The sequence below is a fragment of the Tetrao urogallus genome (genome assembly GCF_951394365.1).
Source record: "Tetrao urogallus genome assembly, chromosome: 6".
In the NCBI taxonomy this organism is placed as follows: Eukaryota; Metazoa; Chordata; class Aves; order Galliformes; family Phasianidae; genus Tetrao; species Tetrao urogallus.
In genome coordinates this window covers 45,666,998-45,685,147 of record NC_136819.1, presented here as the reverse complement: position 1 = coordinate 45,685,147, position 18,150 = coordinate 45,666,998, and the positions used below count along the sequence as shown (strand labels likewise).

Here is an 18,150-nt window from a genome sequence, read left to right as displayed (position 1 = left end):
AAGTAAGTATTGAAAGCAGAGGATGAAAAGGAAGATGTTCAGTACTTATGGTGCTGAAACAAGAGCAAGTTTTAGGTTTGGTTTTTTTTAATTATGTTCAAGGCTTTTCATAGTCATAAGTTCTTTTAAAAAGGAAAATAATTATTCTTTGTGTTTCCACTTCTTTTTAATTTTCTCAGTGTAATCCTTATTCTTTTGATCTGATGCCCTGTTTTGTTTTTACTCCCTCCCAGTGTCTTTTCAGGTAAAAATGAAGTTCAGAAGAGGAGGGAGATTTACGCCTTCTGCTAAACTGAGGCGAAAGGGTATTGAAGTATTGGGAAAATGGAAAACTGTGGAAATTGACCCCAATCTATTTGTTGATGAGCAGTTTAAAGATGTAGTGTGCTTGGAGGAGCTTACAGAGTACAAGCTAGTAAGTTCTGACAAAGTGGGGAAAGGAAACAAGCAGAAGAGAAAGTCTGAGGATCTTTCAGAAGATGGGAGCGAGGAGGAGGAAGAAGCTGTCGTCCCTCCCAAAAAGAAAAAGAAGTGCAAAGATTTGAGAACCAGAGCAGATAAAAGCAATGATACTGGTGCAACAGAAGTTGACATGCCAGTTGATGAGGAGAAAAGATGTGAAGAAATAGTCAAAGAGGCAAATCATAGGGACTGTGCACATATAGCTGAGAGCACTTCAAGCACAAAAAATGCTGCAAAGAAAAAGAAAAAGAAAGAGAAGGTAGTTAAAAATAAGACTTCTCAAACTCAGGATGCTTTTCTGCCAGTAAGTACATCTAAGAAAGTAAAAAATTGGACAACAGAAGTTTTGTCTACCTCAACTGATCACAAAGCTGATGTGTCTGCATGGAAAGGCCTGTTTGTGCCTCAGCCAGTGTTGAAGGCCTTGAGTTCCCTGGGGTTTAGTGCTCCAACTCCTATTCAGGCGTTAACTTTGCCTTCTGCCATCAGGGATAACATGGATGTTCTTGGTGCTGCAGAAACAGGTATGAATCTGTTAGCCTGGTAGAACATGTTTCTATTTCCCATCCTCAGATGCAGCTTGTTAACAGTTCCTGTATACAAACAAGCTTAAGGGCTTGTAGATTCTGCTTGTCCGATAAATTAGTAGTGGTTCATTGTAAAGATAGACTATTACATGCTTGTAAATTGTAAAAGTTACGAAATTTTAATAGTGTGCTTTGTAGACTGTGCAAAGCTTTGAATTTCCAATGAGTTCTTATGCTTTTGACAGAAGTCTCTTTTTTTATTTCTCAAATTACCTCTTATTTTAAGAACTGCAAAGTGATATGCTACAAAGCACAGAATTAAGCAAACAGGGTCATGTTTTAACAGTACAATTTTATGGATGTCTCTGTGTCAAGGCAAAGCAAAGAACCAGGCTTCTCTGGGTATGATTTAATACTGGCTCGAAGCAGCAAATAGGAAGGACCACGTGCAGAGCATTAGGCATTGTAAGTATAGCCTGTGATATCATAATATTATTGTAGCAAAACAGGCTCACCAGGTGCCCTGCGTTTGGACTTGGGCTGTAAGTTGTTATCAGCTTGCATTTCTCTTAGCTTGTGTTTGAAGCGTTGCATTATTCACCGACTGTAGAGCTACAATTTCATGTCCAAATGGCCATCTGGTGCCTTTTTTCTGTGACCACTGTTAGTTTTGTTTGCAATTTGTTATAGCTTCTGTTTTACCTAACAGTACTGTGAAGTCTCTGAGCTGCTAACTTTTTTGCTGCTTGCACCTTAGTTTTGTCTACTTTTACATTGCAACCCATTGTTTTCCCCATAAAAAATTAAGAATAGGAAGCACACGTGCAAGGTGTGTTGCTTAAAGGTTTCTTTCACGTTCTTCTCATCTATTACAGTTGCCTTGTTTCACTGCTTGTCTTGTAAAGCCATTTACTGTTCTTAAGCATAGGAGTGCAGTTACTAATTTAATATGATATGCAGTCATTTGCATTTTTATTTTAACTGGGAGGCAAGCTGGTCTTATTAGGTTTTAATAAGATTGGAAAGCTCCACAGGGAGTGTTTTTGAAAATGAAACTGAAAAATTAAATGGTGTTTTTGTGCTGTAAAAAGGTGCCATTTTGGCAGTGCAGGAAAACAAATCCCTCTCATCTCTAGCTACAGAATAGAAAGCACAGTTAGTGGTCAGCTGTGCTCTTACTGTCCTAATGTTGCATAACCCTGAGCTGGCTTGCTCGTTTCTTTTGCTCTTTTATGAGAGAAAGTCTGGTTCCCTCCTGAGAGCCCAATGGGTTATCAGCTTTTCCTGCAGAAACTTGAGAGATGTGAGCAATTGTCAAAGTGTTGCAGATGGGAGGAACTGAAACACTCCTTTCCCACATCCTGCAGCTTCCCTCTGTATTGGGCCTGAGGGAGGACACTGATGAAAGAACTGTTCTTCACTTTTTGGTAGCACCATAGGAGACGATAGCAAGATCTTGATATGGTGGTGGATCCCTATGGGGATCAGGCATAGAAAAAAAATCAAGGTTTCTTTCTTTTTGCAGTGAAGCTAACTAGTTCTGTTCATTACCATGTATTTATGGTGAAGATTTTGAGTTAAGAAACCAGATTTTATCTGTAAAATCTTAGAATCTAAAATCATGAAAGAGGACGTGCATTAGTTTATATTCTCAGGTAGACTGTTCTGGTTTTGCAGATCTGGCTATGGTGTGTGATCTGTGTATTGTGAAGATAACACTTTCTGTGCAGTGATTAATTTGTGAGTGAATCTAGAATCTGCAGAATGGTTCAGATTATCACTGCCATCATCTGTTTGGGTGCCACACTGACATTAGCCCCACATTGATTGCTTTGCATTTGATTCAGGATCACTAATATCAGGGTAGCGGTACTGACATGAGTGCTTTTCTCTCAATAGACAAAATATTGCACTGCTGTGTTTGGCAGGCAACTGTGGGTTTGTAATATGGACAAATGCTGCCCAAGAAATTGAGATTTCCAGGGGACTGCTCTCCAGCAGCGGCATACTGCCAGGAATAGCGTAATCGTGTCTTTAGCTCTGCATGCTTCTTTTATGACTAATGAACTGACATTTATGAGAAGCTTAGCTGAGGTTACTGTGTTATCAAGATTCTCCTAACATCTCTGTTAGTGGTAGATAGTTCAGGAAGGAATACATATCAGGGATGTGACTCATAGTTTGGTGCAGTGAACCCTGGAAATTATAGTTGAGATCACTGTTTGTTGTTTTTCTTTTCCTGACGACCTTCTCTCTAGACTGGCTTATCTATTTTAAATCAAATTTGTGCGTTTTGACTATAAAAATGTGAGCTGGTGATAGATCAAGAAGTTATAGGCTGGAATATGTCAAAATACAGTCTTAGAAAGTGGTACACGCTACTGTGAATTAAAGGTGGAAGCGAATTCATTAAGTACTTTCCAGTTTGTCCTTGGCCTCATTTGTTTTCCTTTACGGGGAGGGCATAGATCAGAACTGTGGATTAGGGCATAGTGTTCTCCTTACAGGCATACGGTTCTTTAAAAAGGTCTTGATTATAACTGCAGCTTTTTAAAACTACTTTGATAGTAAATGAATCTGCCTGGCCTGCTAGAGATAGGAAAAATACCTGTTCCGTAGGAGATACATTGTTATTGACCTGAAGGGGATGTATCCAGAGAACAGGAGACAAGTTACAATTGTTGCAAGTTTCAGATTTTCTCAAGAAGGAGAGTTTGTGCCCATTACAGCTGCGTGTTTTAAGAACAGCCTGTGATTGGCTCTTGCTTTTTTCATCTTTTCAAGTAACCTTCATGTTTTGTCAGACTGCTGTACTCTGTTTGTTTGTTTCTTAGGAAGTGGCAAAACGCTTGCATTTGCAATTCCTATGATTCACTCTGTGCTGGAATGGCAAAAATCAAATAGCTCAGTGAGCATAAATTACAGTGTTTCTAAAAAGCCCTCTCAGCATCATGATGAAATGAGATGGGAAAATGATGGCGAAGCAGAAGAACCAAACCATCAGGAGGTTGAAGACAGTGGAGATGAAGATGTTGCATCTTTTGCAACAGGCTGTGTGAAGGTGCAGGAAAACACTGAATTTGATTCCAGTGACAAAGAACATACCGTTGGCCTCCATAAAAATAGACCTCTTTTAGGACTGGTCCTTACTCCTACAAGAGAATTAGCTGTGCAAGTGAAGCACCACATCGACGCAATTGCAAAGTTTACAGGTATGCAGACTTCAAGGGTTTTATTCCAGGTAACATCAAGTTTGGGTCTCGGCACTGGTGTTGAGCCAGAACGCATAACATACTGCTATGGTGCTATAACATGATGGAAAGTACAGCAATAATAGTGGGGTGGTACAATCCTAAGCTGCAGCAAATGAAAGCAGCACCAATACAGTAGCTGTAGACACAGAAACAAAGGAAGAAAATCTGCTTACCTTTGGAAGGCTTCCAGTAGACAGGGATTTTCAGCAAGATAGCCTCCACTGCCAACCCTTAAATGAGGTTTGGGAAGGGATGGATCCTGGCTCCACCCCTTTTGGTCACTCAGCTGCATTGCATGCACCTGAGTTCACCTGGGTTGGCCCTGCCTTCCCACCAGGTGCTCAATCACTGGTTCAAGCCCTGACTTAGCATTTCCACTGTACGTACTTTCTTCAACATCATAAAGTTGGCATGGTGTTTGAAGGCTTAAGGTTCCCAGTTGCTAACATTTGAGAGGTGCATTAAGATTTTTCAGAGAAATGCATGTGGAAGTTAACAGTGTGAGACATTCTGCTTTAAAATATTTTTTTGTACAAATAATTACTGACTTGTGCTTTAGAAATAGAATCAGTACTAGATAATCAGCCACAGCTACATGTGTGCCTGTATGTATGATAATGATAATAAAACCATAAATTTTAAGGTAGATTGGTAGATTATCTGATTTACCTCCAACAGTAGTTAGGCATGTTGCTGGGTAACATATCTGATGAAATCAGATTCGTCCTGCTTCTTTCTTTTCCTAATCGAAGGTTAGCACATCTGTTAAGTGAATGAGTGAGGATGTGGAAGTACTAAAGATAGAATTGGGAATTAACTCCCCCGTTCTCCAACAGCAACAATTATTTATTGAAAAGGGTATGCAGTGCAGTGAACTGTTTAAGCACATCTTCCTTTGGTGTCTATGCAACCTGCTGTGCTCATCAGTCTGCAGCTGATTACAAGGCTAATTTTAACTCATAGCCTGAAACAATCAATTTCTGTCGGTACAGTTCTGACAAAGTGGTACTATTTGTATACACAAATCTACTGCCCAAGAGATTATATGTTTGCCGTAGCCTGAGAGAAACAGTTTTGATGTGTGCCTGCTTTGTCTATAATGAACTCGGAACAAATCCTCACCTAAAAGCATGGAGTTATACAATAAGTAGGGAAGAGAGACGTGAGGTAGCACAGATACTGAAAGAACCTTGCACAGAAGCATTGAGTTCACCACATGGGTCAGTATATCCTCTGAAGAAGCAGAAGGAAATAAGCCATGTGCGTGCTATGCACTTCCAGAGCTAAACTCCTTCTGTATCTGAAAATTGCTTAATTTTGCTAATTTGAGGTTTCTGTCCAGAGAATCATTAATTGGGGACTGATGTTCTTATTAAAACTAGTCCATAATAAATGAGCAGTTGTTAGCAAGACAGACATTTCTCAGTCCTATTCTTAGAGGAATCTGCTGGTTATTCTTAACAGTAACATGCTTATAGAATCATAAAATCATAGAATCACAAGGTTGGAAAACACCTACAAGATTATCTAGTCCAACCGTCCTGCCATTACCATTGCTACCACAAGCACTAAATCAAATCTTGCAGCTCCTCATCCAGACACCTCTTGAACACTGCCAGGGACAGCGACTCCACCACCTCCCTGGGCAGCCATTCCAATGCCTGACCACTCTCTGAGAGAAAAAGTTCTTCCTTGTGTCTAATCTAAACCTCCTCTGGTACAACTTGTAATTTCCTCAGGTCCTGTTTGTTGCCTGGGAGAAGAGGCCAAAACCTTCCTCATCACAACCTCCCTTCAGGAAGTTATAGAGTGCAGTAAGGTTTCCCCTGAGCCTCCTCTTTTCTGGGCTAAACAATCCCAGCTCCCTCAGCCGCTCCTCATAAGCCTTATGCTCCAGACCCCTCACCAGTTTCCTTGCTCTTCTCTGGACATGCTCCAGGGCCTCAATGTCTTTTTTTGTAGTGAGGGGCCCAAAACTGAACACAGTACTCAAGGTGCAGCCTCAGCAGTGCTGAGTAACAGGGGCATGACCACCTCCCTGCTCCTTCTGACCGCATTATTTCTAATGCAGACTTGTTCATGTAGGTACAGTTGACAAAATTCTGAAGTACAGTTAATCAAAACTAACAGCTGTGGAGGTCATATATGAGTCTTGTTGCTTTTGGGAGACAGGTGTGCAAAAAAAAAGGTTACTGTATGTGCTAGAAAAAGGAATGTTGTTTTTGGTTTGGGTATTTTGGGGCATCTTCTTACAATAAAAATTGCTTTGTAAAGTTGACAGCATTGCCATCAAGTTTTTCAGTGGTATATAAAACTTCCCCAGTTTCTTGGCTGAGAAACTTAATGCTAATTGCGATATAGACTATTGTGAGTGGATATATGTAAAGATGCTGATAAATTAAACAAAGACTATTATCTATATCTCCTAGGCATTAAGACTGCTATTCTAGTTGGAGGCATGGCAGCGCAGAAGCAAGAACGTGTACTGAATCGCAAGCCAGAAATTGTAATAGCAACCCCAGGCCGTCTGTGGGAGCTAATTAAAGAAAGACACCCACATCTCTCAAATCTTCGTCAGCTCAGGTAAAGTTGCCTTTTAAACTAACTGCTAAATGCTGAGCTGGGTTTCACTGCGTTGTATGATTAACTGATGAAGCAACTTAAGCTTTGTAAGGTAACTTATTTCTTTGCCAGAGTATTTTAGTGCAGTGCACAGTGGTTATGTTAAGAGAGGGAAATGTTAAAAAAGTTTGACTTATTCTTTTTGATATAACAGGTTTCTAAAAGAAATGTGAGAGTAACTGAAGCTACGCTAGCACATCTAGAGTTCCTTTGGGTTTTATTTGCACAAATTTCCCTATGTTTAGCAGCAAACGTTCTTTAGAAGTATATCAGATTTGTTTTTATCTACACAACTCTATTTATACTGTGTGTTCTGTTTGACAGGTGCCTTGTGATTGATGAGGCAGACCGAATGGTTGAAAGAGGTCATTTCTTGGAGCTGTCTCAGTTGCTAGAAGTCTTAAATGATTCACAATACAATCCTAAACGACAGACTTTTGTTTTTTCTGCCACTCTGACATTAGTCCATCAGACTCCCACAAGAATTTTACAGAAAAAGAATGCTAAAAAGATAGACAAGAAGACCAAACTTGAAATGTTAATGGAAAAAGTAGGAATAAAGGGCAAACCCAAAGTGATAGACTTAACAAGGAAAGAGGCTACTGTTGAGACTCTGATGGAGACCAGAATCCATTGTGATACAAATGAGAAAGACTATTACCTTTATTACTTTCTTCTCCAGTATCCAGGAAGAACTATGGTCTTTGCAAACAGCATAGACTGTATAAAACGCCTCAGTTCTCTCCTCACAATCTTAAATTGTGATCCTCTTCCTTTGCATGCCAACATGCACCAGAAGCAAAGGTTAAAAAACTTGGAACGGTTTGCTGAGCGCGAGAGGTAAGTTGTTTTAATGTTCTACTAGAAAAGAAAAAGAAATCGTGTAAAGAAACACGGGGGAATAGACAAAAACAGCTCTGTTAGAAGAGGAGTGAATCAGGGAGTCACTTTGGAGTCTGAATTACTCTGCAACCTGTCAGATCATTATTGCTGAAGGATCTGCTACTTGCCCCATTCTTAGTCATATGCTTTTGTAACCATCCTGCTCTGGCCCTCAGCCTTGGCTCTGCAACACCTCCATCTCACAAAGCATCAAAAAATAAAACAGTTTTTGTTGGCTTAGGCTTCAGATTTGCTTAGATGAGTTAGTTTCTTGAGGGTCAAGGTAGCCTAGAGCAGTGTGATGAAAGAAGATGATCCAATTTACCCTGGTTTGCCTAACTTGGCATTTTAAGAATCTTTAGTTCCTTCTGGCTTTGGATTAGCCTTTGAGAGTCAGGTTGGTGGACTCAATGTTTCAGTAAACCAGCTGGCTGATAATACTGGAAATTGTACCTTGGTAGCAGACTTGGGCAGGAGAAAAGAGATTGTATTGTCATGACAGATCTGCAGTATCCCTTTGCAAAATATAATATGCCTTGGCAGAGGCAGACTGAGCATTTTCAGAGTACACTGATTTTCATGGCAAGGGGAAATCTGTGAAACCATCTATAACAGCTGCCTGCAGAATGTATGCCACAGAATTTTTTATTTATTTCTGCTTTGATCCTTGGAGCCATAGGGCATGCAGTCAGATGCCATAAAATCTTAACAAATTCCTGCTGTCTACAGCTAACTCTTTTCAGCTGCTGGGTGATGTATTTATTGTTTTTAAACAGGTTGTTCCATACCCTAGGCAGACTTCTGTCTGTGCAACAGACCCTATGTAAAACAATGACTTTGAGAGAAGCCCTCCATTTCTAAGAGCGAGGGAAAAATTATCAGAAAGAATTAGCCACTTGAAATTTCTACTTTTCAGTTTACTTATTTGAGTGCAGCTTGGTACTTCAGCCCCCAAAGTGTTAATTAAATCTTTAATGTTAATAATAATGTGATTTCTTCAACTAGTGAAACGTAATAGTCTTTCTGTCCTGCCAAAGGACCAACTATATCATTAATGGTATGATCATATTAAACTAATTATACTTCTAAACACAACCTGGGCAGAGCACTGAAAAATGTACTGAAGGAGAGCTTTTACCCCCCTACCAAGTAGTCAGATTTTTTTTGTTGAATAGTGATTTGTGCTAGCTGCTATGAATTGGGAGAGAATAAAAGCACAGGAAATCAGGATCCAGCAAAGTAGGGAATTTCACTATTGGAAACAGAATGAACCCATTGAAGGTAACATTTGCATTATTTTTGTTACTTCAAGACTGCCTGTGAGGTAATATTTGATATTGTTTTCCTGTAGTGGCAAATGCATAGTATAGTCCCAGCAGATGAGACAGTACAAATTTGTTTCTTAAATTGCTGTGGTAGAATTCTGGCTCATGTATTTTATGTTTCTTAGCAGATGGTTTACTCTTCAGTTTTATGTTCATTAAATGTTATCTCTTCCTCAGCTGTGTCCTCCTGACAACAGATGTTGCAGCTCGTGGTCTTGATATTCCCAATGTGCAGCATGTCATCCACTACCAGGTTAAATATCTTTGATGTTTTTACTTTTACTGTTTTGGTTTTGAAGTAAGCTTTTTTGATAGCAGTCCCAAAACTACAAAGCTGTGATTCTTAGTCCTGTGTTAAGAGTACAGGGATTTCATCATCTTTAATTTAACTATCTTGTAATACTTTGTACTGTTGCTACAGTGACTGTCAGTGATATGTAATACTTCATGAATGTGTGATCATATATAAGAAATGACATAACATACAAGATTCTCCTTGCTTTTTGCTCAATTTCAAGATAAAAAAAGTGTCACATGGCTCAGCCCTGTAATATTTTCGCAGTTTTTTTCCTGCTTTCCAAATGAAATGGCAGAGGGCTAGAAGGCACATAAGAGGTTATACCAGGAAGAGTACTAGACCAGGAAACACAAATTGTCTCTAGACAACATCTTTCTTGCTTTAGCTGTGTTACATGCAATGTGCCAGGGGTATATAGAAAGCAATTTATCATAAGATCTGAAACTATCTGACAAAAGTCAGATTTGACCTGAAATGGTCAAAGTATGACAAACTGTTGCTAACCTCCTGTGACCAGCTTCATGACTGATTTGTCTGAATTTTTGCAGGTCCCTCGTACTTCTGAGTTGTATGTACACAGAAGTGGTAGAACAGCGCGAGCTGCCAACGAAGGCCTTAGCCTACTGTTGATTGGGCCTGATGACTTGATCAATTTTAAGAAAATTTATAAAACCTTGGAGAAGAGTGAAGAGCTGCCACTTTTCCCAGTTGAAACAAAGTATATGACTGCTATTAAGGTAAAGAAAAAAAAATCTCTTTGCATCCTAAGTAACTGCTTGCTTATTTACATTACTGCATTGCAAATCATGTTCTTTTCAAGTTTCAGATGACATTTACTCTTCAGGACCTGGATTTGAAAATGAAGTTAATCACACTTGTCTTTTTTTCACCAATATTTGTGGTTTCTCCTCAATAACTAGCCCAAGAAAGGTGTCCAGATGTAAACATCACTTACATTCTTTCTTACTTGTTACATAGAGCTGCTTATTACTAGATTCCCAAAAACAATACAGGGCATGGATGTATTCTTTTACTGAAAAGCTAGGATGGCTCTGTTGAGTTATTTAAAGTCTATGTGTTGGGAATAGACTAGAACAGGACCCTCCATGGTCTTTGTCAGTCTCTTCTCAGCTAAAGTATTGAGCTGTCTGCTTTTCCTGAACCTTTCCTATGCTGTGAGGCCTCAGCTGCCTCTGAAACTTGTCAGAAAAAGGTATCATTACTTTTTTTTCTTTTTCAGCCTGTTGACTGTTTTAAGGAACACTTAGTCATTCTGTCACTCACAGGATGTTTTGTAAATCCTAACAGTTATACAGTAGATATTAGAAATGTTTCTGGTTACTTAAAAAAAATTCTGGTTGGTATCTGAATTATGATTTGTTCCTGATGTCTCTGATGTAAAAACGAGGAACTAGCATTTAGATGTTTAGCAGTTGAAATGTTTTAGGAGTCCAATTCCATCATGGACATCTGAAGAAGCCATCTTCTTCAGTCACAGATACCTGGTATCACTTTGGCAAATGATGACATCTGTATTATGTAAGGTGTCTACTAGAACAGCAGTACAGAACTGCAAGACTGACATTTCAGGTGCATTGTAATGCACACTCTCAAACATTGATTCTGCAAGAGTACTCCGTGTTTAAACTTGATTAGAATACTTGAAATGCATCTTTGTTGCAGGAGCGGGTGAATTTGGCACGGCAGATTGAGAAGGCAGAATTTTTCAATGGTCGAGCAAAGCAACATGACTCTTGGCTCCAGCAGGCTGCAGAGGCTCTTGAAGTTGATCTCGATGATGACCTTTTTATGGGCAAGTAGAAAACCTTGTAGTGGGAATAATCAATTACAACTGTAGTGCTAGTGTGCAGGAGTGCAACTATGGCACAGAAGCTGTTAAACCTTGCAGGGCAGAAGGAGAGGCAAAAGTGCCACTATTAAGTATGCAGTGTTGCTGGTGTTTTCAGAATGACTGTATCGTAGGTAGTGCTGCAGTCAGTGGGGAAGAGAGGTGTGACAATTGTGGAAATTCGCAGCCAAGTCTACACAGCTCAGGAAAAGAACTGTTTAACTTCTAGTAACTGTCTTGGGATAATCTAACAATGTGGTGTGTGCTGTTTGAGTCCTTTCTCTGTGTGTCAAAGAAGCAGCTGTTTATCCACTCCTGCATATTGCTCCCTCCACTTATAGTCTGGCAGTGTGTCAGGAGCCTGGAAGTACAACAGCTCTATCTGAATTTTTTAGGAGTATTCGTGTAATTAACACTGTTTCAACACAATCCAAATATTCTGTACTTTGAGATGAATTTCAAAACAGCCTATCTAATTCAAATTACTTGCAACTCTTGAGTGAAACACTTTGTAATTGCCACCCAGAATCTTGCCAGTTATTCAGTCTCTATTTCTTGCATAGCATGTTGGAGACAAATTCAAGTCTCAGTCATGCCTCCCATAAAAAAGATTTCTCTCAGTGTTACAAAGGCTTTATTAACGTCCCTTCAATTTACGTTACAGATAACCTTGATTTTATTTGTTCTGCAGTTTAGGCTGCTGATCCTGTTGACAACTTTGATTCTCTTTTGTGCCCTTGCTTTTATGCTGTTAAGTACAGAGGAAGTTTCTGCTAGAGCTAGAAGTCTCCTTTCCTTTTGTTCCTGCAAGTCTGTTCTGGCTTGAGAGCCAAGTGAATGCTTTAGCAGAATGATAACCTGGAAACCTCAGTAGTGAAGTTTCTTCTTGACCTTGTTTTGTTGGTGAACAACCTAGGAGATCTAGAAATGTCATTCGTGACTGGAAGATTACATTGGAGCTCAGTGATCTTAGTAAGATTAGATTAGTATCTGCCCCTAACACTGCAAGAGGCCAATGAAACAGGCCAGTGTAAGTTCTTTGTGTTATAACATTGTCTCTGATTTTCTTCCCAAAGGAAAAAAAATTAGTGAGCAAGAAGAAAGCCAGAAGCAAAAGATGCTGAAAGGAATGAAAAAACAACTGAAACACATGCTGTCTCAACCACTGTTTAAAGTCCTTATGAAAACAAAGTACCCAACACAGTCGGGGAAACTACTCCTGCCTCAGACTTCAGCTGGCAATTCAGAAACTGCTCTGAGTATTATTTCAAAAAAACAAGCCAAGAAAAAGAAATCAGTAAAACTGAATTAGATTGAGCAAGTTCACTTGTTGCAATGGAATCAAGAACTATCCTTATCAAGGCTGACAGGATATTCTGCCAGAAAACACACAGTATCAGGATGGTGCTTTTGTCTTAGGAGAGCAGGCACACAGCAAAATGTTTATCTAAAAGGCATTGTTAGCATGGAGTTAGTTACTCTTGAATCTTGTCTTTGACTTTATTTTCTTACGTTCTTTTTCTTACTCTATATTATTAGAACTTAATTAGTTTTGGAATAGTTCTGTTCACTGCTTCTCTTTATAAGACACATAAAAGTTACTGGATAAAACTGACTGTGAACAGACTTAATTTTAATTTTATTTTAAAGGAAAGGCACACATAGGCTCTGTACAGGTAACAGGACAGTCTGAGCTGCTGACACTGCAGATCTGGCTTGTACTGCAGTTCAATAAGAAAGGCAGCAGATACAGGTGGTGTTACCAACAAGCCTATAGTTCCAGTAATGGGAGTATTTCCCAGTTTTCTTCCTCTGCTGACCTGATTTCTCAATTCTGTTACACACTGTCTAATTACTTTAGTCCTTTGTTAATATGTTTCAGAATGTGGTCCAGGCAGTGGTCCAGGACTAATCTTGGGAGATTTGCAATCAGCCAGATTTCTCAGGAATGATTATTCCTATAAACATTTTATTAATTAGTATCTAGGGTTGTCTGTGTTTGAAAGCCTATTTGAATCATAACCTTTCTTTTAATGGAAATGATGCGAAATGTCACTTTTGAAGAGTGTATCTTCATAATTGTACTTTTAAATCACTTTATCTTTTCAGGGCAAATAATTTCTAAGAGGTTTTTTTTTTTTACATAGCTTAAAAAATATGTATTTTGAATTTTTTGTTAAATTGCACCTACTATAAAACCCAAAGCCTGTATCTTCTTTCAATTACTTGAGATTTCTAAGTTTTTCTTAGCTCATGCTCTTCACACTTAGCAGAGAAGATGAGAATTCAGGAGAGAACCACCCAAAAGGTAAGATACAGCAGAGACATCTGTACTGGTGGGAGCACAGAGAATCTCCACTTGCTAGCACTAGATTGAGCAAAGCATTTGTGTCTCAGATATGGAACCAATATCACTACCCTGCTAGGAAGCACACCACTTGACTCAACTAATCCAAGAGTAATTTGTGTGTGGAATTGTGTCCCCTCCTATCACTTGCTGATTCTGGAAAAAGTTTTTGCTCCTTTGTAAATAATTGAATGCTCCCTTGTTCCTCTATCTCTGGGAGGACTTCTCTCTCACTTGGCTCCTTGCATTATGGAAGAAGATCAGTGACAATATTTAAGATAAGCATACAGAGCTTATCAATTCTATATGAAGCTTTTCTTGCAACACACTGTTCATCTGATGTCCTTCAGAGCAGAAGGGGGATTTTTGGGGGGAGAGAGAGAAAGGAAGAAATTGTAAGGTTCTGTATTCTCACCTACATGAAAAGATGAAACAGCTTTGGAGTCACTTTGACATCTGAAAAACTACACAGTTAAAAGAATATTCCTTGCATGGAAAGCTGGAAAAAGGAACTGAGCAAAGCCATGCACGCCTTGTCTCTCCCCTGTCCCACCTTTGTAACATTAAAATCACATTCTCATGCTATGAAAAGAAAACTTGGTTGGCTTTTGCATCTGTGAAGGCCTGAAGACCAGATGGGCCTTCCCTGTACCTTGTGATATATTTTTACTTGTGATTCATTGGACAAAATTAAGTCAAGATCCTGACACCAGAGCTTCCTTGTCTGAAAATCTGCATGAGGTAGGACAGTTTTGGCAATTTATAATTCCACATGATAGCAACATGAACTGACCTGGAAGATAGGGAGAGTATTATTTCTTCTCAGAGATCATTGCTGTGAAGTTTTTCCAGCTCTTCTGTTTCCTTGTACTTAACAGCCTAGTTATCACACTCCCACCCCTCCGTCTGGCCCTCAACCCACTGTCTTGCTGAGTCTTCCTAAGATGGAGCATGACACTTCTGCACTCCTCCTCACCTTCTTCATGCTTGCCTATGCCACGCTCTGCTGTTGGCTCTCTCCCACACTCTACTGAAGCATTTAACATGAGTTTTGTTCTTAATCTACTGATGCTGCTCCCCTACAGGAGCCCAAGCCATACTTGGACCCTAAAATATCTGTCGTAAAAAGAATATTTGTCTAGCACCAGCAAGCTCTCTTTTGATTGCCTGCTTTCCCTTGTCAGCCTCTTACCAGGATACCCTAAAACTTCTACCTATAGGAAGAACCCTTTTCATGCCTTAACAAATTTAAACACACTGTTAAACTGGAAGATAGTATTGCTTAACTGCTCTCCTCCAGTGTGGCGTAGGTTGCTGCAGGAGAGGAGGGCAGAGAAATTGTTTTCTCCAGCTCTGATTATTTGCTGATGTTTTACTAGCGCAAATTAGACTTGAATAATTTTATATCAAGTGCCTATGAGGAATTTAATTTCAATACTTAATAAAATCTGTAGTAATGAGTTACTTCTGTAATGCTCTGCTGGCACAACAGTTATGCTGAGGCTTCAAGCAAGTAATGTTGTGTTTTGTGGCAGTTTATGTCTACTAAAATAACCATTAATTAATAGAATACCTAGGTCTGTTTAGGCTGCAAGATCCATCTCCAAATAGGTTAAGACACAAACGCAGTGGGGTATTACAGGTGGCCAATCTGGTACAGAGCCACCAGGACTGCAAGGACTGCATAACAGAAAATTGCAACCCAAGTAACTTCTGAGCCTTTCATTCCCTTTTATGTTGTGAATATGGGAGGCCAGTCAACTTCGCACACATATCAGAAGAAGGAAGAGTCCCTGTGGTTTGACATCTGCCAAGGAGTGTGTTTGGAAAGGATCTCATGCATTGGACAGTTAAGTTTCCTGAACTTTGTAGTGTTCCTCTCTCTTCCTCTGCGTGTTAACGAAACAGCAAAGCAGAAACTGGAGAGCTGCCTTACCACATGCTAGAGCCCTGGCACGCATCTCCCACATGGCATGTGGGAAATAATTTGCACCTCACTGAGAACAGGCCAGACACCACACAGTCACCATGCTCACCGTAGGGAGAGGGCATGTGTGGGGGAGATAGCAATTAAGCAGCTGATTAGGGCAAGTGCCTGTCCTTGCTCAGCTCTCCAAAACCAGCTTGCAAATTCACATCTGTGAGGAGGGAAGAAGGAAGCAAAGCACATTCACGATGATTTGCAGCTTGTGGTCTCTGATGCCAGGAGAAAAAGGTGGTAAGAAAAAGTATTTTAACACTCAAGAAAGCACAATACACCCTGTGCTAGCAGGGTCCCTTTGGGGTGCCTAATTCCAGGCTGTCTAGTAAATGGTTTGATGAAAGAAGGAGCTCAGAAGACCATAAAGTGAAGCAGTTAGCAAAGGACTGGTAATGCAGCAAGCACTATTGAAGTGATATCCAGTTATCTTTGCAGAAAAGCAGGATGATGTAGGATTGGAGTAGAAGAAGGAGACAATGGAGAGAAGGCTTTCCTGCTGCAGGAAATGGTGCTAGTTTTGTAACCCTCTGTAGATACTTCCCCTCTGATACTAAGGCAATTGTTTGGTATTTTTCTTGCCCATGTGAGGTTACATGTTCCAGATTACTTTTGTGAATGATATTTAAGGGCATCAGTGTTTCATCAATTCAGTCAAAAGCTCTTCATGGGGTAAGCTTCACCAGAATGGATAAGAAAGAGGAAAAGTAGTAATCCATTACTCCTGAGGCAAATTTATTGGCCTCTGAAAGCAAAGGAAGAGGGCTGTTACACTTGTTTGTCTTGGAGTTCAACAGCTCGTGCTGTTAAGCTGGAAGAAATGGAGGCCTGTTTCCAGAGCAACCAACCTGATGGCACAAATTGCCAAATTTCTGTAGGGAATGGCTACAGTTTGAGAACATTACTCCAAATCCTAGATTCAAAAATGAGAGAGAGCACTGCAAAGTACATGTGGTCTTTGGTATGCGCGGTTTAATTAGAGGTATGATGTCCTTTTATTACTGGTTTAATTATAGGAGTCTAATTGATACTGTGGATACTCCCACATGAGCAGAATTTATTTTCTTCATGGGAATACCTTCCCCAGTACAAGCAATTTTAGTACTGACAGGAATAGATTAGATTTCTGCACCTGTATTGGCAGTGACAGTGCTGTGAGGGGCAAGGTGTAAGGAGGCTGCAGCTGCCAATCTATTTTCCATCTACTTTGTGCTTGTTTACTGCAATGTTGTTTTTAAGCCGGCTCAAGTGAAGTCATTTCCATGCTCACAGCTCTCAGATGACCTCACAGCATGATTTTCTTGGCAAGTTTAAAAATCTGTGAAAATTAAGTTCACTGAAATGTTTCATAGTTTCTTTCAACTTGATTTCCCAGGTTCTTAAAGTCTCCAAAATTGCAGCTGGGAACGAAGGTTATTCTTGCATGTATTCCCAAACATGTTGATGATGTGTAATGTGCCTTTTCTTAAAAGTTTTCAAAAGTCCATTTTCTAAGATCATTCAATCATACACGTGTGTACACATACACGCAACATAACCTAGCTTTTAGCTAACAAAAACAAACAAACAGGAAGTTTTCTTTACTCGAAGAGAAGTATGTGCGTTCCAAATAAAAAAAAAAAGCTAACTGGAAAGTGTCAGTGTGTTCAAAAATCCAGTCCCAGATAAATCTTGAAGAAAGAAGAACTGCCTTTAAGCCTTTGAAGCAGAACATACCTGATACCAATTTTCCTTCTTCCCAATTTCACACACGAAGACAAGAAAAAAAAAAAATGACATATTCATTGGCCGAAAAGATTAAGAACTGAATCAAGACCTGAAACTGGAGTGTAAAAAGCTTTAGCTTGGTGAAATTTCATGTCGTTTTTTGTTTAAAACACTATCAATGACAGAACCAAATAAATACTAATGTTTATCAGGAGCTGTTTAATTAGAAACTAGTACTATCATTATCCCTGTGCTTTTCTGTACACAAGAGTCTGAATGTCACAAGTAGCCAGGGCAGTTCTGCTTATTAAGTTGCATTTTTCATTTTCCTGCAACGCTTCATTTTAAAAAGAAAACAAAAAAGACAACTGACACTTGCAGGGCACTGATCTGACAGAGAGGTTTGCGTTGCATATGGCAGTGGCAGCTATCCTCATTGTTGTTGCATTTTAACAAAACCCTTTCTCACACACACGGGCAGAGGCCAGAATTCAGCTTGCAGTGAATACCTTTTGCCACTATAGGGTGAAGTTGCAAGAATAGCCAACTGTGCAGCACTGATTCCCTGGTGGTGCAAGCAATGCTGTAAACAAACATTCCTGCTCTTTACCTTACTTGCATTTATAACTGTGCTGTGTTCCCTGAAAAAACAAGTCATTCTCTTGAATACATGGCACCATTTCCCAGTGCACAGGTAGGCACAGGGATGGTGAATGTGCCCCACCACAAATGGCGGAAGTGGAGGTGGTAGGGAGGAAATTGAAGGAAGACAAATCTTTCTGTAACATGGTAATGGTCAGAACCATGTGTTCTCCCATCCCACATAACTCTTCAGGGTACTCTACAGGGGACTCTATGTGAAAAGTAAACACTCAAAAGTGGATGAAATACTTTTGGGT

The 18,150-nt window shown here is 39.7% G+C and overlaps 1 protein-coding gene across 1 annotated transcript; it reads left to right on the top strand.

Moving 5' to 3' along the window:
• Nucleotides 1-250: 250 nt before the first annotated feature.
• On the top strand, nt 251-12,531 carry DDX24 (DEAD-box helicase 24; the record flags this gene model as incomplete). Its single annotated transcript, XM_079536617.1, has 8 exons — nt 251-986; nt 3,824-4,201; nt 6,673-6,826; nt 7,190-7,705; nt 9,250-9,325; nt 9,919-10,107; nt 11,054-11,187; nt 12,309-12,531. 8 exons carry the CDS (start codon nt 251-253, stop codon nt 12,529-12,531), a joined length of 2,406 nt encoding a protein of 801 aa, XP_079392743.1.
• Nucleotides 12,532-18,150: the final 5,619 nt, after the last annotated feature.